The 22,198-nt window shown below is 41.2% G+C and overlaps 1 protein-coding gene across 3 annotated transcripts; it reads left to right on the top strand.

Annotated features, from left to right (window-relative positions):
- Positions 1–793: 793 nt before the first annotated feature.
- Positions 794–20,044, top strand: fhdc4 (FH2 domain containing 4). 3 transcript variants are annotated; one of them, XM_020041716.3, is made up of 14 exons: positions 794–1,192; positions 1,359–1,427; positions 1,862–2,303; positions 6,738–6,799; positions 10,622–10,724; positions 11,501–11,586; positions 11,675–11,775; positions 11,868–11,938; positions 12,143–12,250; positions 12,344–12,414; positions 12,490–12,607; positions 12,909–13,073; positions 13,248–13,399; positions 13,481–20,044. In XM_020041716.3, exons 3-14 carry the CDS (start codon positions 1,977–1,979, stop codon positions 14,856–14,858), a joined length of 2,742 nt encoding a protein of 913 aa, XP_019897275.2. In that variant the 5' UTR covers positions 794–1,192; positions 1,359–1,427; positions 1,862–1,976; the 3' UTR covers positions 14,859–20,044. The 3 variants fall into 3 exon arrangements, with proteins under 3 accessions (XP_019897275.2, XP_019897290.2, XP_019897233.2); XM_020041731.3 differs by lacking the exon at positions 1,359–1,427; XM_020041674.3 differs by lacking the exon at positions 794–1,192 and having other exon boundaries at positions 1,249–1,427.
- Positions 20,045–22,198: the final 2,154 nt, after the last annotated feature.

The following is a 22,198-nucleotide window of genomic DNA, read 5'->3' as shown; positions in this document are numbered from 1 at the left end:
TCAGTCTAGATAATTTTTGGTTTTAGTGTTACGCTCATCCCTAGTTAAACAATCTACCAATCCTATAGGATTCCTTAAGGATTTATTTTTCACTTGGAATGTGATTCAGGATGGGGTATTTAAGAAAACAACAGTTCTGTGTGTTGTGTACGTTTGAACTGTTTGTATAATGTATGTCCCATCTGTTTGACGGTGGATTAATCTGCCATTACAGGCTGTAGAATGGTCTGATTAGTACACGTAAGGTGGATTCATTGTTACATAAACTGCAGAGACTCAACTGCTTCATCAACTGGCTCTCTATTCTCTACATGCGGCAGTACTTGAGTGGCTAGAAGGCCATTGCTTATAAAAAACTGAATGTGTTGGTTCCTGTCACTGCCTTTTTAGATTGTATATAACAACGTACGTTTTAAACTATTGAGAGCGCACCTGATTGGATTCTTGATTAATTACATATGCTGAAGTTAAACATCCTGTCTTTCTGACATTTTCTCTAAGACATTTGCTCGTAACTTGTATCAGGGATAGCCTAGGGCAAATTGAGAATGTTGGCAACTTGACAACTTGAGTCTGCTGGGTACACTAAGTTAGTGACACAAGTATGGCTGGGTTTTTCTCTGATGACATTCTATGAGGAATTTAGTACTCGTCATTGCTTTGTAACCCAGTGATGAAACAGGACAAACTTAACGCGATTGGTCGGTATTTTGCTGGGCGGAGCGTTATACATTAATTTACAACTGACGAGATTCCTATCTCTTCATGTAAAGTATTTCGGATAGGGCCTACTAGAAGAAAACGATCCCAATTGTAAGGTTGGATAATTTATGATCTGGTCAACATGTCCACTGTCTGGGATAATACTAAAAAGGTTCAACACTGATCGCTCCCATTACTAAAGGTTACGGCGTGGATTTACTGGCACTTGCGGTTGCCCAAGAGGCATTTTTTTTACCTCCTTAATGTAAATAACTCCAGTAGGACATTTCTAAAACCCACGTTTCTGGTTAATCCATATTCTTGTAAAAGAAAATAAATTTGTGGAACTGCAGTTTTTTTGTTGACTGTACTTGAGGACCACTGGTCGAGACCTGATAATGAGCTGCAGGAAGAATTGCGCTACGGAGTGTTAAGTGCGTTTTTGGCCATGCACCAAGCAGCGCAACATGTGGAAGCAGCCAGATGCAGGGTAAGTGAAATATGGGCGCTGGCAGTGAGGGGGTTAACCGGGCGTGAAGCTCAACCTAACACCTTCGGGCAGGTAAAGTTGCGAAATAATGTACTTCTCTGGTAGTGCTGCTGTCGAGGTGGTAGTTAACTCGGTCACTTCTGATTTTCAAATTTCCATTGGACAGCACCGGATTAAACTAGTTCATTGGCGTTTCAAAATGGATTAACTCTTTGTAGAATGCTGCTTCCAACAGGTAAGGTATACAATTCTAATCCTTTTTTTGAAATGTCAACCCTCATATTTGGTAGAGTAAGATGCTAGCTTAGCCACAAAGAGCACGTAGCGTATGCCCTTTTTCAGGCGGCATTACATAATTTGTAAATTAATATCGTTTGCCAAAATATTTAAAAATTATACTAATGTCACTGTCCACTACATTTCCTTATTCACAGTTTACTACATATACTTATTTGTTGATATTTATGTTGTCTCATTTGAACAGTTCTGCCACAATTGTCATGAGCCCTGTTCTGTGCTGGACAAAATACAGCTTGGGGAAGTTAGTCTCTTGACCTGCCACTGATTTTAAAGTTTAAGGGTAGTGTTTGTTTCTTTACAGGAGGGATCAATCAAGGAAAACGATTACATTACCCCCTACAATTACTGATAAGCAACTTTTTTTTACAGAACCTTTCTGGGACCTTTTATGTCTATAAAGTGGCTATAATGATGATGAAGCCCAAAATGGTGAGACCTTGATCTTTTCCTGATCCTTGGTCCATCTAATCCCTTCCCGGTAAAGATGGAATCAGCAGTTGCGCCACCACCTCCTCCTCCGCCACCTCCCCCTGGTCCTCCACCACCTCCCCCAGGCCCTCCTCCCCCTGGCATGTCATCAGGCCTTAAGCGCAGCGGCTCCAAGATGAGAACCTTCAACTGGGATGCGATTCCCAACCATGTTGTGGTGGGCAAACACAACATCTGGACAGCAGAGAAGACCACTGTAGCCTATGAGCTGGACACTAAGAGAATGGAGGAGCTGTTCAGTCACAGCCAGCAGAAGGTACAGAAGGAACAGAAAAGACAGAGTGTCAGAGGTCTGCCATCCATTGGACAGGGGACTGAAGTGGTAAGTTGCCCTAGCCTGTTGTACCAGAAAGACACTTCTCTAGCTCTATATAGAAAGCTTGGGATAAAAGTTTGTTAGTTGGAGTACGAGAAGTCAACAATAACAACACTGGCTGGAAGCTTTTAAGCCCTGTGGTCAGATATTCGTCTGAGAGGTGTGCATATCTGGTCCCAGACAAAGCCTCTGCCATGTCATGCAAAAACTCCTGTCTTACACATAATTGATACTTGTGTTTTTAACAGCTATATCTGAAACAAGGTTGAATATTAATATTAGTTTTGTTATTGAACAGAGGTTACCAATATGCTGACCTGGCCTAGATTGGTTTTCTGTGGAGTGTGGTTGAGTGTGGGGAATAATTTACAGTACCACAGGGTGACGTATTGTTTCCTTACAGTGTTGCTGTTGCAACCGGCCAAGGCATGTTGGAGGGTGGAGTGAGGGACACGTTTAAGAATATATAACACACATCATCCCAAGGTTCCCATTTGACTTGATGATGATAATTGTTATTTTTTCTGCATACTGAATCAAAAGCAGTGTACTATAGTGGAAATGGGTTGCCAGAAGATTTTGTGGAATTCCTATGATCAATGCTGAATCATTACTGAACATATTTTGCTGCAGCCAAAGTCTACTACTTCTGTATGTTCCTCCTTAACATACTGTAACTGAAAGGTTGTCTGCCTCATCAGTCATCTTAACAGTTAACTCCAAATTGTCTCTATGGCTAATATGTTCAAAGGACTATTATAGATCATATAAATATCGTATGCCCCAATAATTTTGGAATTGTAAAATACAGTGCAAGTAATACTTGTTTTTCCTCAAAAAGATAGGCATCAAAATCATTGACCCTAATTTTACTCCTCCTGTCAGAGGCAACTAGGTTTTGGGCTGGAGTATCATGGTACTTTGTAAAGTGTATTATGCATTTTTCATTAACAAGCATCTTTTAATAATTGGAAAACAGACCCATAACAGCAAATATCAACCACCATATTTTACGGTAGACATGAGGTTCTTTTCTGAGCCCGAATCTGTCTTCTGATGCCAAAACCACCACTGGTGTGCATAGCTTAATTTTTGTCTCACTATGTTTTTCAACCCAAAATTAAAGGCTTTCATAGTTCATCAGGTGCTTAAGTTTTTAATACCTCACTGAGGTAAAATCAAAGAAAAACAAATATATTAATGAGGAAGTAATGACGTCTGAGAACTGAGTCTTCTCCTGTAACGTTTAACGAGCTGGTGAAAAAACACAAAGCAAGGGATCAGAGACCTATCATCCATGAGGAATCTCAACAGATCTCTCCAAGATGGTTATGCAAAAGCTTTATTATATGGCTAGTGAACCATTTTTGTTTGGGTCTAGAGGAATGTTTTGAATCCTTGTCCTGCTGAAAGATCCACATATGACCCAGTTTTAGCCTCCTACTTTTCTTTGCCTTTCCCCATCAGATTGGTGACAAATGGATTTTATGTGCATGTTGCACTTATTTTAATACCTCAATTGTTCAGGAAGCCACGGATGGCCACAAAACAGATCCATAAAATGAGATGAACTTGATTAAATATTAATTTAACTCATTTAGTGTTTAAAATCCTATAATTTTGAAAATACTGTAAATATGAATTTTTAAATAAAATATACTCTTCTGAGCAACTATAGTAGTAGTAAGTAATATAGCTGAGGTAACCAAAAGAGAACATAAAGAATGCCAATTATCTTTGGATGTAACTGTAACTATAATGCAAATACTGTAACTAACTATCAGCTGACAGAGTGATGGATTTAACTCTCAGAAAATTGGTGGGCTACAAATGATTGTGCCAGTTTACAACAACCCACTTGACTTCCCCGGCTGAGATTAATTTACCCATATAGAATAATGTCTAAGCAAGCAACTTAACTTGGAAACTAAGCAACATAGGCATACTACAGGAAAAAACACCTTTATACATACAATATTAACAATGAACCCATTTCCCCTTTTTTGTCATGTGGGTTTCATTTGAACTATAAAACACTAGTTCCTCTGATTATGTTGTTGTACAAACCATATATGTTAGTCCAGTGGTATCTAGGAATCATTTCATTTATAGCCAAGCTAACCTTCTTTAGCTGAACATGGCATGGTACAGTTAGTTAGTTACCTCTGATGTATTGTTGCCTTACAGTTTGTAATAGTATATTATTGTATGTCAGTGCAACTTACATACATCCATGAACTGGGCTGTAGCTTCTGTAAAGGTACTTCCCTTTCTGTAAGTGTTGGTGGGGATTCTGCAGAACTACTGTGTTTTATCATCCAGATACACAATGTTATTATGATAATCAACATTATCAGCTGTAACAGTGTCACCACTTCACAGTCATATTTGTCCATCAAGTTCAATGGTCTATTGAAACTAGCTTTATCCAACATGTCTCTGTTTTAACTCAGTTTAAGCGAGAGCATGCCAACTGATGAGCATGCCAACTGATGAGTCAGTATGCCAACTGATGAAACTCCTGTGAAACCTTAAAGGTGTAGTTTGAAATGGCAATGACATCAGATAAACCGATGAGTAAAAATGTCCTACACACAGCACCTAAATAGTTACGTACAGTTTCCTGGCGTAATGGATAACCGAACGGAAATGTACAGCGTGTTTGATTCTTTACTTATCCTGCCAATTTGTTTCTGTCAGGTTCTGGCTGGGGTGCCTTTAGGCATCTCTATGTGCCTGGGGGCCACAGTCTGACCAGAGGTGTCTCTAGGCATCTCTGCTCACAGCTTGTTGTTTGTCCCCAATTACAGACAGCTGCCGTGTGTTGGGGACCCTATTGAAGTTGCCCTATAGGCTTGTTGTGTTCTGGATCATTGTTTATGTTTGCCTTAGTTGTGCTGCAACAGTTTAGTTTTTTGTCTCTCCTTTTGTCGTTGGAAGGAAGATTAAAAGGATGTACTTTAGGAATGTGCCTCATGTCCTGCCTACCCACAACCGTGACAGTTTCATACAAATGCTCTCAACACCATAGAATTTCTTGTTAGAAAGTATTTAGTTTAGTTTTGGGATGAATGCAGGCATAACGGCAACATTGTGTTAAAGGAATGAAAAAGCATATTCCACTAAACTAGGGGTCAGAAACTCTGTTCCTGAAGAGTCAAGGATATGCAGGGTTTTTATATAACTGACCTGAAACAGCATGTCTGTTGAATTTAGACAATTACCAAACAAACTTATTAGCTTAGTTGGTTTATTAAGCTAATAAGTAGATGGCAGTGTGTTGCTTTTCATTCATGTTTGCTTTTGGTTTTCAAGTTCTGTCTGTCTGTATTTTGTTTGACCATTTTAGAAGTTGAGTTATGTTATATTCAGCCTTTCTGCTTTTCCAGATAATTCCATCAAAAACATGCAGTCATCAAAAGCAGTCATTGTTTCCCAATCAAAAGACGAGCTCCCTTGCAAGCTTCCGACTTTTTGAAAAGCATATCTTGGAGGGTGTGAACAGGGCTCAGGTCAGAGTGTAGTCTATACAAAGCCAAAGAAAATTAGTCAAACTGACTTCCGCAATGCTGTGGCTGATAGGATCATTGTTGAGACAAGTCCAGTGGCTCTATTGAACAAGGAAAACCCTATATACCCACCACTGGTGTGGTCACAATAATTGCTACGAAACATGTAAAGTCTTGGTCCAGTGTTTCATGGTTTCATTGGATCAAACATTGGACCAACACATTTGTATTCCCAGACTTATGGAATCAGTAGATTCCAGCGTAGTAAATTCATTTCTATTGCCAGATTTCCTTATATGAACTGTAACTTTTGCATTTGTATTTTTGTTCAGTACATAAACCAAACATCTATTACAAATAGAAACTATGCATCAATTAGTCAAAGCGTGACACAGAGGCTGCAATGTTGCCGTCACATGTTGACACTGCTTATTTTCAGGTACTCTACTTCTGTTCTTCCAAAGGGCCAGTTTTGAACACGAGCCAGCACATCTTTAAGCTAATGCATCGAATGTTAGTAACATTTCTAGCAATCTGCAGGAACAGGTAGCAGGCTAGGGGTTCCTGTGGAATTATATTCAATTTGCAAATGTTGGTTAGTATTTGTTTGCAAAACTACCTATACATAACTTCATAGTAGTGCACAGATACAGGTCCTGGCTGGCACGCATAAAAATTGTATCTACAAGTTCATCTGCCTCAGTTGAAATTGATAAAAGGCTTTATTGATAAAATTCCATACCATCCCTTTAACCTTTGGAATCAACTGTTTGTTTTTGAAGATGTGGTGGTATTTGTGATTAAAAAAAGAAGACTGTGCTCAATGTCTGTTATTGACGAACTGAAGTCTGTGTGTGTGTGTGTGTGTGTGTGCACGCTTGCATGAGTTCTGTTATTGTTATTGACCAATTCATGTGTTCACTATAACCAGGTCACATTACTGAACTCCAAGAGAAGCATGAACATTGGAATCTTCCTCAAACAGTTCAAGAGGTGAGTCAGAGAGATATAAAGCCTGGTCTAATGTTACAGACTATGTATAGTCAGCTTTACTTTTATCTGCACTTTTATGCAGGCAACTAAAAGGCTGTACAACATGAACATCATAGCTGGTGATCTATTTGATGCTGAAACATATTGGAAAACCACATTATACAAAATTATATTTAAATTTTTTGCAAATAAAGAAAAATGTAAAAAGATTGAACTCACATTTTTACTTGTCACAGCAACTCCACAGCTAGTATGTACCAAGGGTGTAGAATTACACCCCCCCCCCCCACCACCATTTTACAGACAGGTAAATGTGACCCCAGAGGAAAATAGTGAAAATACTGGGATCCATTGACCCTGACACCCCCAATTAACAATACAACCTATGCTGTTGATATGTACTGTACACCCCTTGGAAAGTTGTCATTTTTCTGTACATATATGTACAAATTCCTACCACATGCATTGAAAAAGGTAATCAATAGACACGTTTTTGAAGCCCATGAGTCTGGAAGGGGTTACAAATCTATTTCCGATCATTTCGCTATATGCCAGATTATCTACCTATGGAGGAAAAGTCCAGACCCCTGGTAATCTACGTAGGACAGGTCAACCCACCAAAATATACCCCAAGAGCTGACCGAAAGATACTCATAGAAGTCTCTACGAACCCCAGGATAACGTCACTTATCTACTGGCCTCTCTTCCCACAATCAATATCCAAGGGTGTGAGTAATGTACAGATAAGTCAAAGGGGGAATAGTTTGGTTGAAATGCCAGGTGACATGTTTGGCAAAAGCGACACTCCCTTTGAACCGGAGAATCTCATACCAAAGGTAAAGCATGGAGGCATTGGCTTTTTGGTTTGAGGATGCTTTGATGGCTCCGGGCCTGGCCAAAAATGCAATCTTTGAGTCAACTTTGAATTCCATGTAGTACCAGTTAATTCTTGGGGAGAATGTGATCCCATGTCAAAATGCTGCAGCGAACATGGATCTTGCAACAGGACAATGACCCAAAACGACAAAGTTGCAACAGAATGGCTTAAAAATAAGTTTTGGAGGATTATGGAATGGCAGCCTCAAAGCCCACATCACAATTGTATCAAAATGCTGTTTGAAGTGGGAATGCAAGAAAGCCTTTGAACACGAAACAGTTGAATAAATACTTTAAAGAACCATAGGTCAAATTTCCTCCCAGTCTGTGTATGATGTTGATAGAGCATCTTACATGGACACTCTTTCAGTGTGATTTATTAAATTATCCTAACATTATCTGTCAAAAGTGTTGAATTGAAGATCCGTATAGCCACATCTAAATGTCCAGGGGGTGTGCTTTTTCACATGACTGTACTATAGACTAGGGTGTAGTTTAAACACACCCATTCACTGAGTCAGAGACCGGCTGGAAATGTGCTAAAGGTGGAGTTGTTGTCAGAACCATGTGTCTTAGGAGAATTCTTTTTTATTTCATCTCAAATTAGACCCTATTGCACATAGTGTGCTCCTTTTGAACTGTTGGTCTCTGGTCAAAAGTAGTGCATGATATAGGGTATAGGGTTTATTGAGGACGCACCCTCCAGTAAGGCAATAAGGCCAAGTAGTTTTGAGGCAAGTAGATATTCCCAGCTTTTTGCTTCTGAAGTATTACAGCTTGTCCAAACAGGCCTGCTTTACATGATAACACTACGGTTAGGACAGCAACTATCATTACACAGAATAACTATTGAGAAATGGCATGTTGCTAAGCGTTTGTTCCAGAGGTATGACTGTAGTATTACTGCGTACAATGGGCTATGATTCATATCCTGAAGATTCAACTATTGACAGCTTGCTGACAGAAAGCAAAAAAAGTGAATTAATGAAAGTAATTGAAAAGCAGTAAGGTTTTATTATATTTATTTGTAATGTTCATTTATGGATGTACATTTCTGTTTATTGTAAAAGGAAGTAGCGTTTTAAGTTCTAAGGAATTTGAACAGTGTTCTAGTTCACTACTTGTGCAGCAGGTAAGGGCTTGTTTAAGGTTGGTAGATCATCTGAGCCCAACTATTTACAGAGATTCACTAACAAGATATTCAACCAATGGGAAAATACATAGGCCTCATTACAATGCTTAAAGAAGAATAGCAACTTATATACAGTGAGGGAAAGAAGTATTTGATCCCTCGCTGATTTTGTATGTTTGCCCCCTGACTAAGAAATGATCAGTCTATAATTTTAATGGTAGGTTTATTTGAACAGTGAGAGACTGAATAACCACAAAGAATTTCAGAAAAACACATGTCAAAAATATTATAAATTGATTTGCAATTGAGTGAAATAAGTATTCGACCTCTCTGCAAAACATGACTTAGTACTTGGTGGCAAAACCCTTGTTGGCAATCACAGAGGTCAGAAATTTCTTGTAGTTGGACACCAGGTTTGCACACATTTTAGGAGGGATTTTGTCCCATTTCTCTTTGCAGATCTTCTCCAAGTCATTAAGGTTTCGAGCCTGGCGTTTGGTAACTCAAACTTTCAGCTCCCCCCACAGATTTTCTATGGGATTAAGGTCTGGAGACTGGCTAGGCCACTGCAGGACCTTAATGTGCTTCTTCTTGAGCCACTCCTTTGTTGACTTGGCTGTGTGTTTTGGGTCGTTGTCATGCATTTTCAATGCCCTGGCTGAGGGAAAGAGGTTCTCACCCAAGATTTGACGGTTCATGGCCCCGTCAATCGTCCCTTTAATGCAGTGAAGTTGTCCTGTCCCCTTAGCAGAAAAACACCCTCAAAGCATAATGTTTCCACCTCCATGTTTGACGGTGGGGATGGTGTTCTTGGGGTCATAGGCAGCATTCTCCTCCTCCAAACACGTGAGTAGAGTTGATGCCAAATAGCTTGGTTTTGGTCTCATCTGACCACAACACTTTCACCCAGTTCTCCTCTGAATCATTCAGATGTTCATTGGCAAACATCAGACGGGCCTGTACATGTGCTTTCTTGAGCTGGGGGACCTTGTGGGCGCTGCAGGATTTCAGTCCTTCATGGCGTAGTGTGTTACCAATTGTTTTCTTGGTGATTATGGTCCCTTCTACCTTGAGATCATTGACAAGATCCTCCCGTGGAGTTCTGGGCTGATTCCTCACTATTCTCATGATCATTGCAACTCCACAAGGTGAGATCTTGCATGGAGCCTTAGACCAAGGGAGATTAACACTTCTTCTGTGTTTCTTCCATTTGCGAATAATCGCACAAACTGTTGTCACCTTCTCACCAAGCTGTTTGGCGATGGTTTTGTAGCCCATTCCAGCCTTGTGTAGGTCTACAATCTTGTCCCTGACATCCTTGGACAGCTCTTTGGTCTTGGCCATGGTGGAGAGTTTGGAATCTGATTGATTGATTGGTTCTGTTGACAGGTGTCTTTTATACAGGTAACAAACTGAGATTAGGAGCACTCCCTTTAAGAGTGTGCTCCTAATCTCAGCTTGTTACCTGTATAAAAGAAACCTGGGAGCCAGAAATCTTTTTGATTGAGAGGGGATCAAATACTTATTTCACTCATTATATACAATATATAAAAATGTTGACATGCATTTTTCAGCATTTTTTTGTTGTTATTCTGTCTCTCACTGTTCAAATAAACCCACCATTAAAATTATAGACTGATCATTTCTTTGCCAGTGGGCAAACGTACAAAATCAGCAGGGGATCAAATACCTTTTTCCCTCACTGTAACTTTGGACACAAACCCCTTTGTATAGGTGGACATTAATGAACCACACTTTCTAAAGTTAAGTTGGTTATAAAACAAAAACTGATCAGTGTCTGTCTCTCTCCCCAGGCCTATAAGGGACTTGATTGAAGACATCAGTTCAGGGAATGGCCTGAAGTTTGGGACAGGAAAACTGAAGGAGCTTTGCAAGCTATTGCCTGAGAAGGAAGAGGTAGTGTATTACACTTTATACCAGAATGCTGGTGGTGGCAGTAAAGAGACATCAGCACATAGCACATAGCTGAACTAGTCAACTAAAATAGACCACAAAGTTGGGATTACTGAATGTCATTTGTGCAGTCTCAGTTGATGCATGCTCTGAGGCTTCCTGTCAGAACTAGCTTTAGTTCATTTCTAACAGCGTCCTCCCAAGAACCCTAATTCAGTGTCTAGCGGGCTGCTTAGCACCCTGCAGTTCATTGCTGGTTTGCCTTTGAAGCTACTGTAAGCAAGGTCAGTCCTGGTCGGTGTTGGAGGGCCAGTAGGAAGCTATCTTTCCTCTGCCCTTCAGATCAGATCTGAATGCCCCAGGGCCGTAAATTGGACATTGCCCATCATCGTTGGGTCTTTTGTATGGGACGTAAAGGGTTCACTCTCTGTGTTCGGAAAAATTTCCTGTCACAGTTATTTTTAGAATAGGTTGTCCTGGCTAAATTCCTAACCTGGCACTATTCCCGTCATGGCCATATAATGAACCCCCTTATCCCTATTTGGTATATGCCTCCTCACCTGTCCATCTCATAGCTGATGTGTGGTGAATATTTTGGCACAACATGGTCACCAAGCACCACCCAGGTGGATGCTACACATTAGTGGTGGATGAGGTGAGTTTTCTCCTAACTATCTAAAGCGTTTTGAGTGCAGAAAGTCACTATGTAAATCCATTGAATTGTGATTATGACTGGCATATAGTTATATATAGGTATATGTTACATGTTGTGTGTGCAGGTGAAGGAGCTGCTTGGATTCACAGGGAATCAGTCAGCTCTTCCTGAAGCAGACTTGTTCATGCTGTTACTGATCAAAGTTCCCAGGTATGTATGTGTTACTCTTTTTTTCTGTGTTGGATTTTGAATGCTAACTATGTTAAATAACTCATTACTTTTCATCCTGTCCTTGTAGTTACGAGGAGCGCCTCAAAAACTTAGTTCTCAAAGAAGAATTTTTCCCGCTCATGGACGAAATGAAACAGTCCATCGACACCATGATCACAGCTGGCAAAGGTAAAGTTTGCTCCTGTATTAGCTCTAGTTCTTAATGACAGTGTGTATCTGTACTAACCTCATCTGTCTCATTCGTCTGACTCTGTCTCCAGAGCTGTTGGAGAGTGACGACCTTCACACTGTTATACGTCTGGTGCTGAAGACTGGAAACTACATGAACGCTGTGAGTGGAAGACCGTTATATCATGCTGTAGATGTGACTACAGATGTTTCTGTATTATACAGTATGCTAGGGAGCACACCTTTTCATTGTGTTCACTAAGTTGTTAGCATACTGTGTAATAACTTAATCTACAAGCTTTGACTAATCCACAGGTTTGTTTGTCCACCTGACTGTCTCGTTTCTTCTTGTTCTGCCCTTTGACAGGGTGGCTATGCTGGCAGTGCCATTGGCTTCAGAATGGCATCTCTACTGAAACTAGTCGATACCAGGGCCAACAAACCAGGCATGAACCTCATGCACTTTGTCGTCATGGTAAAGAGAACACATACGTAAAGCTTCCTCCTTATCCAACCTTTTGTCTTTGTGTTCTGATGCATTATGTGCTTATGTGTATGTTCCTTACAGGAAGCCCAGAAGGTGGATGCGGCCCTTCTGAATGTTCCCAACAAGCTGTCACACATCGCTGCTGCAGCCAGGTATGCTTCTGAAATACAGCTCTTTCCCCCACAATAATGCGTGGTACTGTAACGCTTGTGTCCTGCCCCCTGAAGGATCCACAAGGAGGACATTGAGAGTGATTTTCAGAGGGAGGTGAAGAAAGTGAAAACGGCAAAGGAGGAGGCGCAGAAACACGTGGAGCTACAAGCTCAGATGGAGGACTTTCTCATGGTGAGGTAGCCTTCCCGTGTATTATGCATGCCTTTTGCCTGATCTTGTATTGCCATCTTACCCTATGTCATTAATAGACCCATGAGTATGTTGAGGTACAGTACCAGTCAAAGGTTTGGGGACACTAACCCTTTTACTAATGATTGTATTGAAATGGTAATGCCTGGAGTTGTGAGGGGCCACATGATCAGTCCAGGGAAAACACTGGGCCCTCTGAAGTCAGGCCTTCCTGCAGCTGCTGGGATTAGACTTGTTGAAATTTTTCTTGTTCGTAACATTGTGTTGTTTTTATCTTCTGTAGGAAGCGGAGTGTCGTCTGACAGAGACTGACTTGTCTCTGCAGGAGCTGGGTTCAGTCAGTGACTCTGTAGCTGAGTACTTCTGTGAAGACCCCAGCAAATTCAGGCTGGATGAATGCTGCTCAATCTTTAGCTCCTTCTGTGAGAAGTTTCTGAGGGCCATCCAGGTAAATGCTTTAGTCTGTTTACTCCTTTTGCATAATCTTTTTTTCGGCATTCCTACTGACAGTGCTCTTGGCCCCTTTGGCAGCCTAGCTCTCCATCTCAATTGTCTTTTTTGTTAGTCCAGTTTTCAATGTCTTCCTAACAGGTGGTGTGTGTGTGTTTGTGTTTGTGTGTAGGAGAACAGTGATCGTGAGGTGGCAGAGGTAAAGAGAAGAACCAGAGAGAGACTGCAGAGTGCTTCTAATGCAGCCAAACGGCGCTCCACTGCCACCTGCTCCATGCGGGACAAGGACATGGAAGGTGTAGCCCTGGAGTCTGTTCTGCAAAGGTCTGTTACACCTGAATTCATGTCATTCTCTTGAAATGCTTCTTAAAACGGTTTTAACGTTCATGCTTCCATTTGGTCCAGGTTCCTGACTAGCCGTGTGTCCCGAAGGCAAAGAGTCTCCCGAACGCCCTCCCCAACCAGAGCCGGCCTATCAGAGACTCCCCTTCAAGCAAACCTCCCCTTGATTGAACAAGGGAACCGAGGTTCTGTTAAAGGCATAGTGGCGTGCAAGAAGAACGAGTGGAACGAGAGAAACCCAACTGTAACCTCATCGAGCGACCAGAAGGACAAGTCCTACAACAAAACCGACTGGAAGGAAAACGTGATTCCCCATCCTGAGGAGGGGCAGTGCAACCCTAATAAACCAGTGCAGAAACAGCCCAGTTCTACGCAGCCGACCGACAGAACTGGTTGTGGCAGCTCCTCTACAGCTAGGCCCATGTCAAGGATGGCTGAGGAAGAAGAGGGAAATGAGGAAGAGGCCCAGAAGTTGCGTGAAGTGTCCAGAAAGGTGCTAAGGTATCAGAGCAGCCGTGGTAGTGTGTGTTCTGGAGAGTACAGTCTGGACCAGCAGACCTCTCCTCCCGCCCCCAATAAAACCAGCTCCCCCAACACTGTTGTGTCACCCAAAGGTACGACCATTGCTACCTGTTCTATTATGTCTTCGCCCTCTGCCTCCCCCGGCCAGAGGACTTCCCAGGGAGATAGAAAGTGGGTGCTGAGGGATACATGTGGTGGGAGTGAGAGCCTGGCTAAGTACCTCAAGTCTCGCCTTTCCCCCAAGGAAGTAATCACCCGTAGACACAGCATAACGCTCTCCTCTATGTCCGCTGCCAATGAAGATGAAGATAACTTCTTCATTTTTCCTCCTACTCCTACTCTGGGGGTCATAGGCAAGATGAAGTCAGTGGACACTGGTCTGATATCCTCAATGAAAAACAAAGCCTCTGGAGAACCTAATGTCCCTGGCCAATCTGAGAAGTGTTGCGTCCAGGAGCTGGTGTCGAAGAGCCCCTCGTCAAAATGCAACGTCTCAACGTCAAAAATCAACATCTCCAGGCACTCTGAACCCACAGGTTTAGCGTTACTAACAATGTCAGGCGACTCTGACACATTTGGTGCCCAACAGGGCATAGTGTCAAAGACGTTATCCGCAGTAGAGACACCAGCAATCGTGAAGCAAGGAGAGCCTTCCCAGCACATGAGCTCATCTGTAGAGAAGACAAAACCTCCCCTCTTGCATCTAAAATTGACTAACAACCTGGACGGGGAGACAAATGTGTCTTCTCCCACCCCTCTCCAGACACGCATCTCACAGCAACCCACCCAGACTGACCCAATTCAGAGCCCCAAACACAATATAGCCAGTCCTTCTAAAAGCCCAAAGCCCAAAACCTCAGAAGCCAATGGATTTTTGGCATTTTTTAAACGCCTGGGAGAGAGGAGTAGGCCCCTTTGAGAAGTGTTGTGTTCAAGACCTGATGTCCAAGAGTTTGTCAGCAGAGGCCTACATACATGATTACTTGGGCTTTCATAGCAGAGTCCCCAGTTTAAATTTTCAACATATTACCTGGGCTGGAGGGTGGCAGATAGCCTAGTGCATAGGGCATTTCACCAGTTACTCAAAGGTGGATTTATCAAATCCCCATGCTGGCAAGATGAAAAATCTGTCATTCTGTCCTTGAGTAAGAGCGTTAAAATTGATCACTGGGTGTACAATTTGACAGCGCTTGTGTTTAAAGCTGAAGTTCCATTTTAGTTGGACCTTGTGTCTTCACATCTTCAGCTACGGATGCATGATCTGCAGTATGCATGTGCGTGTATGCGTGCAGGATTTGTGTATATTGTAACAGACAAAGGGAACAGACACAGTCCTATGTTTAGGACCATGCTGAGCTTTTTTTTTTTTGCAGGTAGGGGAGGTGTTCTTGTAATCAAAATCAAAAGACCAAATGTTTTGCTGGGGAGGCAGCGTCCACCCGGTGGTGTTTTGGGAATGGGTGCTGGCGGTTGGAGCTTCACCCCTTGTCTATTAGATCTCTCTCTCTCCAGTGGCTGGACAGCAGTGAGGCCAGAGTGGCTTGGGGTCGTCCTCTTTCTGCTGTCTGTAGCTGCCTCCTCTCCAGCTACATTTGTTTTACCCGCTGCTTCTTCTTATAGTCTGCTAAGGTTCTGGTCCTACGCTGCTCCTTGGGAGCCCTTTAATACCTCCCTTGATGAGGTCCTGATGTGGGGGGTTGGCCCTAATGGCTGCCCTCACAAGGCTCTGGAACATGCCAGTCTTTCTTCCATTAGTGTGTCATTGATTCAGCAAACGGGGGTGTTTTCTGCACCACAATATAAGCGTATTCATGATACCCACATGAATACAGAGGGTAATGTGCCCAGCAATCGGTTTGAGACCCTGCCCTAACAAACACTACAATACATCTAAAAATGTAATATAGTAACATCATAGTCAAGTCACATTTAATTGGATGTCTCCTTTCGATAAAACATAGTGTAAGCACTTTTGGCAGGAATTACAGCTGAGAGTCTGTAGGTAATGGTCTCCAACAACTTTGCACACCTATATAAAAGTTTCTTATATTTCCCCTTCAAAAGTAAAAATTTGCCACCTTGTTAGGTATGAATGTAGAAAATTATAATTTTCCACTGAGTAGAGGAGACAATAACATGTCTTTTGATACTTTATCTGCAGTCCTCTGTTGAGCTAAACTTGAAATTTAGCTAACATTAACACATGTCAGTTTGGGGCAATGACCTTGGGGCAGGTTTTCACATGACAATTTGCCCTGGTATAAATAGAACATGCTCAAAAAACATTGTAATACTTTTTAATCAGCTCTAATAATATTTTTAAATGTTACTGTAAATGTATTATTGTATATACGTATAGTTCAAAGCAGCTGATATGTCCCTGGACTAGCCTACACGCTCTGGCGTGTCTGTGTGTTTGTCTACTAACACACTATTTGCTTACTGTATGAGACAGTATATCCACACATACATTAGTTCATACAGTGTCATTAATTTAGAGTGATGTTATGAACTGCATTGTGGAAACAAGGATAGTAGACAGGAAGGAGGGTGTAATAAGCCTGTAATGAATATGCAGTTGCAATGAGGAAATGTGTTTTGGAAGGAAAGAAGAAAGGTTGTAAGAAATTAGAAAAGAAAGACCGAGAATGACAGCACACCAACTGACAATGTTAAAGGCCATGAGGCAGGTGAAGTTGCAGTTCCTATGCCAGTATTATTGTTTTGATTGACAGGCATGATTTGCCCGATTCTCTAGGCATGATTGTTTTCATTTTGAGTTCTTTAATGAAGTTGAATTTGGTTTGAATTTGAAATCTATATTCACAATGAATTAGTTGTGTTCTTATTTGTTGACAAATCCAATGTGACAGCTTACCTGCTGATGGGGCGAATTGTCACATGTGCACCCTCTCTATTTAACGGTCTACAACTCCATACTGAAATAAGATTCAGGTTTACAAAGCTGGTAGAGATATAGGCCAAAAAGATTAAAAGCTGTTATCACTGCCAAAGGCGCTTCTACAAAGTATTGAATACATTTTCTGAAGACTTATGTACATGATATTTAAGCATTTTTATTTCAATAAATTGGCACAGAAATCTAAAAGTTTGTTTTTGCTTTATCATTATGGGATATTGTGTGTAGATAGATGGCAAAAAAAGATTTACAGTATTGAAATGCACTCACTACTGTAGTTGCTTTTGATAAGTGTCTTCAAAATGACTCTAAATGGCACTTTTTCTTTCTTTGATCAACAGAGAAATACAATGCCCTCCATAAGTATTGGGAGAGTAAAGTCAGTATTGCTATTTCATGAAAATACGATTAATAGATGAATATGAGGCAAAGGTGTAGAATTTCACTTTATAATTCTGTCTGTTTAAAGCACATCCCAGTTTTTTGTATTGGGACATTTCGCTCACTGGTGTTTCTAACTGATCAGATGTTTCCTGTTGCACTCATTGTTCACATGTAGGAGCTGTGAATGTATATTCTCAGTTCCATCCTTTGCTGTAGTTCTAATCCAACAGGAAGACTAGGAAGCTATTAAAGAAAAGCAAACAACTTGGATGCTAAAAGATAATGAACTCGATTAGAACAATAGCACAAGTTGGGCATAGCCAAATCAACAGTTTGGAATGTCCTGAAAAATAAAGAAACCACTGGTGTCTTCAGCAATCGGCAGTGGACAGGTCAGCCAAGGTAAACGACAGCAGGTGATGACAGAAATAAACCAACCCAACTGTCAGTGAAATCCCCAACAACCTCCAGAATGCTGCCACAATGTACTGTTCTCGGAGGGCTTTGTCAGCAACAAAGGCTACAGTGCTGATGATGCAATCCTCTGATCCACAACAAAATCCAAAAGGCCAGATTCAAATTTGCCACAGAGATCAGCCAGTACAGTTTTGGAACAGAGTTTTGGGAGTGAATGAGATGAAGGTGAACCAGAGTGATGGGAAGGCAAATGTGTGGAGAGCAAAAGTACCAGCTCATCTGTGAAGCATGCTGATGTAACCCAAAGCACACTGCCAATGCAACCAAGGAGTTCATCACGGAGAAAAAAGTTTTACACTGGCCAAGTCAATCTCCTGATTTAAATCTAATTGAACATGTGTTTCACTTGCTGAAGTGGAGACTGAGACTGAAGTCAGAAACTCCTCGAAACAACAACTCCAAATGGCTGTAGTAAAGCCTTGGCAAAGCATCTCAAAGGCTGATCCCAGGAGTTTGGTGAAAACGTGTTGAAACGATCAGAAATAAAAGCTGTAATTTTGTACCTCATATCCATCTTTTAACCATAATTCCATATGCCCTTAGTGTACAGCACAAATAGCAATTTTGAATTTACTGTCCCAATATTAATGGAGGGAACTGTATGTAGATTATGGACATTTTACATAAGCAACCCTCTCCATTTGAAAATGATAGGCCTGCTATGTTTGTCGGGTGGAGGTATTTTAGGGGGCGGGGAGGAGGGGGGGTTGTTTTGCTTGGTTGTGTTTGCACTTAGTTTATTCAGGTCTATATTTCATGTCTTGTTTTTCTGATACATAAGTAAAACAATGGAAGCCCCAGTTCAGTTTACATTTGTAATTGTTTATTTATTTTGTGCTTCTAATAAAACATTTTGAACCTAGAATTAAAACCCTGAATCTGGAATATATTTTTCCAATCAAAGGTTTGTTTTTTATCATGTTTAGAGAGATCCCGAGTTACTTCGAGATGACAAAGACAGCCTTCTGTTTTTCTGTTGTTGTACTCAGAATTGAAGGCATTCAGCATATACCTTCTCAGGACTCCCACTGTGAATAGGCTTCAACAACTCAGCTATAGTTTCACACTAAGGGATGGGAGTGAATGTGCAATGACTAAAGGGGGTTTATTATTTTTGAGTTGACCCTTTAGCTCAGAAATATCATTTGCTAGTTGCAGGGTCCATACTAATCTTCTCTGTTTCTGCATGTCAACTTTGCAGGGCCTATCCTTGTGTCTTTGTTCAAATGTTATTATATTTAGTGTTGCCTGAACCAGAGTGAATGTACTTTTTTGACCACCCTTCTTTCCCAGAGTTTTGTTTGGGAAATTTGGCATTTTGTTATCCCACAGACATGTGCTTCCAAATGTTGAATAGGTCAAAAGGTCTGTGGTGTACCATAACTAGAGAAAGAGTGCTCCAGCTTTTTTACCCCAAATATCGAGTGTTGGATGTTTGGATTTACAGTTTCTAAACATTAGGATGAATGTTACACCACAGAGATTTTTGTAGGTATTCAACATTTGGAAGCATGATAAACAGCAATGTGGTCAAATTGTCTATGGAAAACAATTTTCATTTCCCGAAACGTTGAGGGGCTGATATTTTGAGCATAAGCTGTTTATTTTATCGACCTTTGAGTGGAAGAAAATATGCTTTCTGTTTATATGCAGACCTACACTCAACCACATCAAACAAACTATTTTTGTTAATGATTTTTCATTTTGAAATCAGCTCAATGAAAACTTAACACAGACTCTGACATCTGTTGATAATTGAGCGTGGTATCCAACCTCAGTGATTGGATCAGTAAAATATTTATTGTTCAGTTACTAGCCAGTTAGTTAGCAACAGGCAGGCAAGCATTATCCACCCTTACAGTATGGCAACATTTGCTGAAATGTTAAGCTAAGCTAAAGCTAGATAATAAAATTAAAAAGCAAGATGTAGTTTGGTACATGGTACATTTTCACTTTGGAGTATTAAATGTCTTAACTTTTATACCCCCATTGGCTGATTATGTAAAGGGAACTTTTTAGTGGATGTCAAAGTGGATTTGAAGCATGACAAGATTTTGGTACTGGGATATTTTATTGGAAAGTGCAGTTCTTAGTTTATTCCACTGGATGGCAGAATGAGATAACCAGACCTACTGTAAACCACCAAAAATAAGTTTATTCATTCTACATTCTTATATTTCCCCAGAAAAGAACATGCCACTTATGCTTACCAATTTCTTTAATAAAGAACACATTTACCCAAAAATGTTTGAACTATCTTTTCCAAATAGAGAACAGTTAATAGTATTGCCAGAGGATACTCTTAAAGCTGAAAATAATTACGACCTGAGCCTTTAAAGAGAAAGAACATTAGGACATTAGGAATTTCATGGACAGGCTGTTAAATAATAAAGTTTGTTTTCAATTAATATTCATCATTTGATGTTTTATTTCAATAATGTTTTTGTGTTCTTTCTTGTGTTGCTTTGTAAGTTACAAGCATGCTCAATATTTCTGATATGTTCCTGTAATTCTTAAACAAATGCTGCCTTGTGTTGCTCTCATTTGGGTCAGTGTTTAAAACAGTCCATAGTGAGGAGGGATTGAAACCCCAATCCAGCGGGCTTGGTCAGATGATGGCACTTCATAGAGCATAGGGTACCCTTTGGGATGCAACCCCTGCTACCGGGACAAAGGAGGGAACCAGCCATCTACTCCCCAATCCCTCCCCAAAGATTTGCCTTTCTGCATACAAATCTGCCAGGCACTGGGAGCCCCCTCTCCCTTGGCAGCCAGGGCCTCAGCGTGAACACCCAAATATACCCGTCCCTTCCGGCTCTGCACCATGTGCCCCCTGCCTCCTCCAGCATGTAGGCAGGCACCCAAATCAGCCCTTCTGCCAACCATAGGGACCCCCAGTTCCGCATGCCTCCCGAGCCATGCCAGGTCTGACCTCGGGGGTTGGGGGAGGGATTAACTTATTGTCTATTGAAGATCTCTGGGAGAGTGTGGGGGGGAATCTGGGTTAAACCCTTTGAACCTCTGGGTTCCAACAGTCATCCGATTATTTTCATGAACCTTTTTTATTACCCCTGTAGAAAGAATGTAAAAGACACTACAGTATCCTAAATTAAATCACAAAGATATATTTCTCTCCTTTAAGTCAAAGGCCTCTGCCTGATAAGAACACGTGTAGATAATAGCTTACACTACATCAAATGATTGCTGGGGGCACTCAGGGGTCACTGGCAGTCCTTTTCACTCCATTTGACCTGTTTCCATTTCCTCACCTTTGAAGTGTTTAAACTGTTTAAGCTGCATGTATGACTGCATCACAAATAGCACCCTTTCCCTAAACATTTCCTCTAGTGTGCATTTGCACAAAGGTAGTACAGTACAACAGAACTAGGATGTCATTTGGGACATACCTTACCTGTCAAAGGTTTGGACACACCTACTCGTTCAAAGTTTGTCTTCTTTTTTACTGCCTCATGAAACTGGTTGAGAGAATGCAAAGAGTGTGCAAAGCAGTCATAAAGGCTATTTAATGAATCTACAATATGAAATGAATTTAGATCTGTTTAACACTTTAGCGTACTACATACACTATTTATTCCTTTTTATGTCTTTTCTATTATTCTACAACGTGGAAAATAGTAAAAATAAAGAAATACCCTTGAATGAGAAGGTGTGTCCAAACATTTGGCTGGTACTGCATGTTATGTATGTGTAGAGGAGGAGCTGCTAGCCTGTCTCAGCTACTGTACAGTCTGCTGGCACGTCTGTCTGCCATCTGGGCTGGATGCAGTCTCCATAGCAACCCCATCTCTTAGAATGCAACCCACCCTCTCCCCATCACCACCGTCCCTCCCTGTGTCAGCGTTGACAGAAAACCTCCTACTAACCACCATCTCTCTCCTAACTCTCCTTTCCCTCCCTCACCTTCTCCTTTTCTCCTATGCACTGATGTCTCTTACCATTTACTTTATGGCTGTGTAGGAGAACAAAGGAAGTGTCTGGATCACAAATCCTTTGTTGTTGAATTATAAGCGTCACTCCTGGATTGCACGTTGTCCATAAATAGGATCTGGCTCTAAGTACACCCTGTCAACACGGGTCAAAAGCAACGCACTGTTGAGGGACTACAAGCAATTTGGAACAGGGGTTTAACTTACTTGGAGGGGATTTAGGTTTTATAGACATCTTTCTCCTCGGATAGCATCGCTCCCTATTTGCCTCTGTACTCCTCAAGTAACCCCAGTCCACATCCCTTATCACCACCCCACCCTGATGTCTTTTACTCTACTATACAGAAGCCCCAGTCTGGTCTGCTTCACCCCTCCCCCCACATACACACCACCCATTAGGCTACCCCCTGAAGCTATATCTATTCATGAAAAATAAATTCACTCTGGCTTGACTATTGTCTTCTCTACAGCTTCTCTGTTTTCCTTATCTCTGAAATTGCAGTCAGAGGAACAGAAGAGGTAGTGAGAAGC

The sequence above is a fragment of the Esox lucius genome, chromosome 1, assembly GCF_011004845.1.
Source record: "Esox lucius isolate fEsoLuc1 chromosome 1, fEsoLuc1.pri, whole genome shotgun sequence".
Lineage (NCBI taxonomy): Eukaryota > Metazoa > Chordata > Actinopteri > Esociformes > Esocidae > Esox > Esox lucius.
Note: the sequence above shows the minus strand (reverse complement) of the source record. Positions and strands in the feature narration are given on the sequence as shown.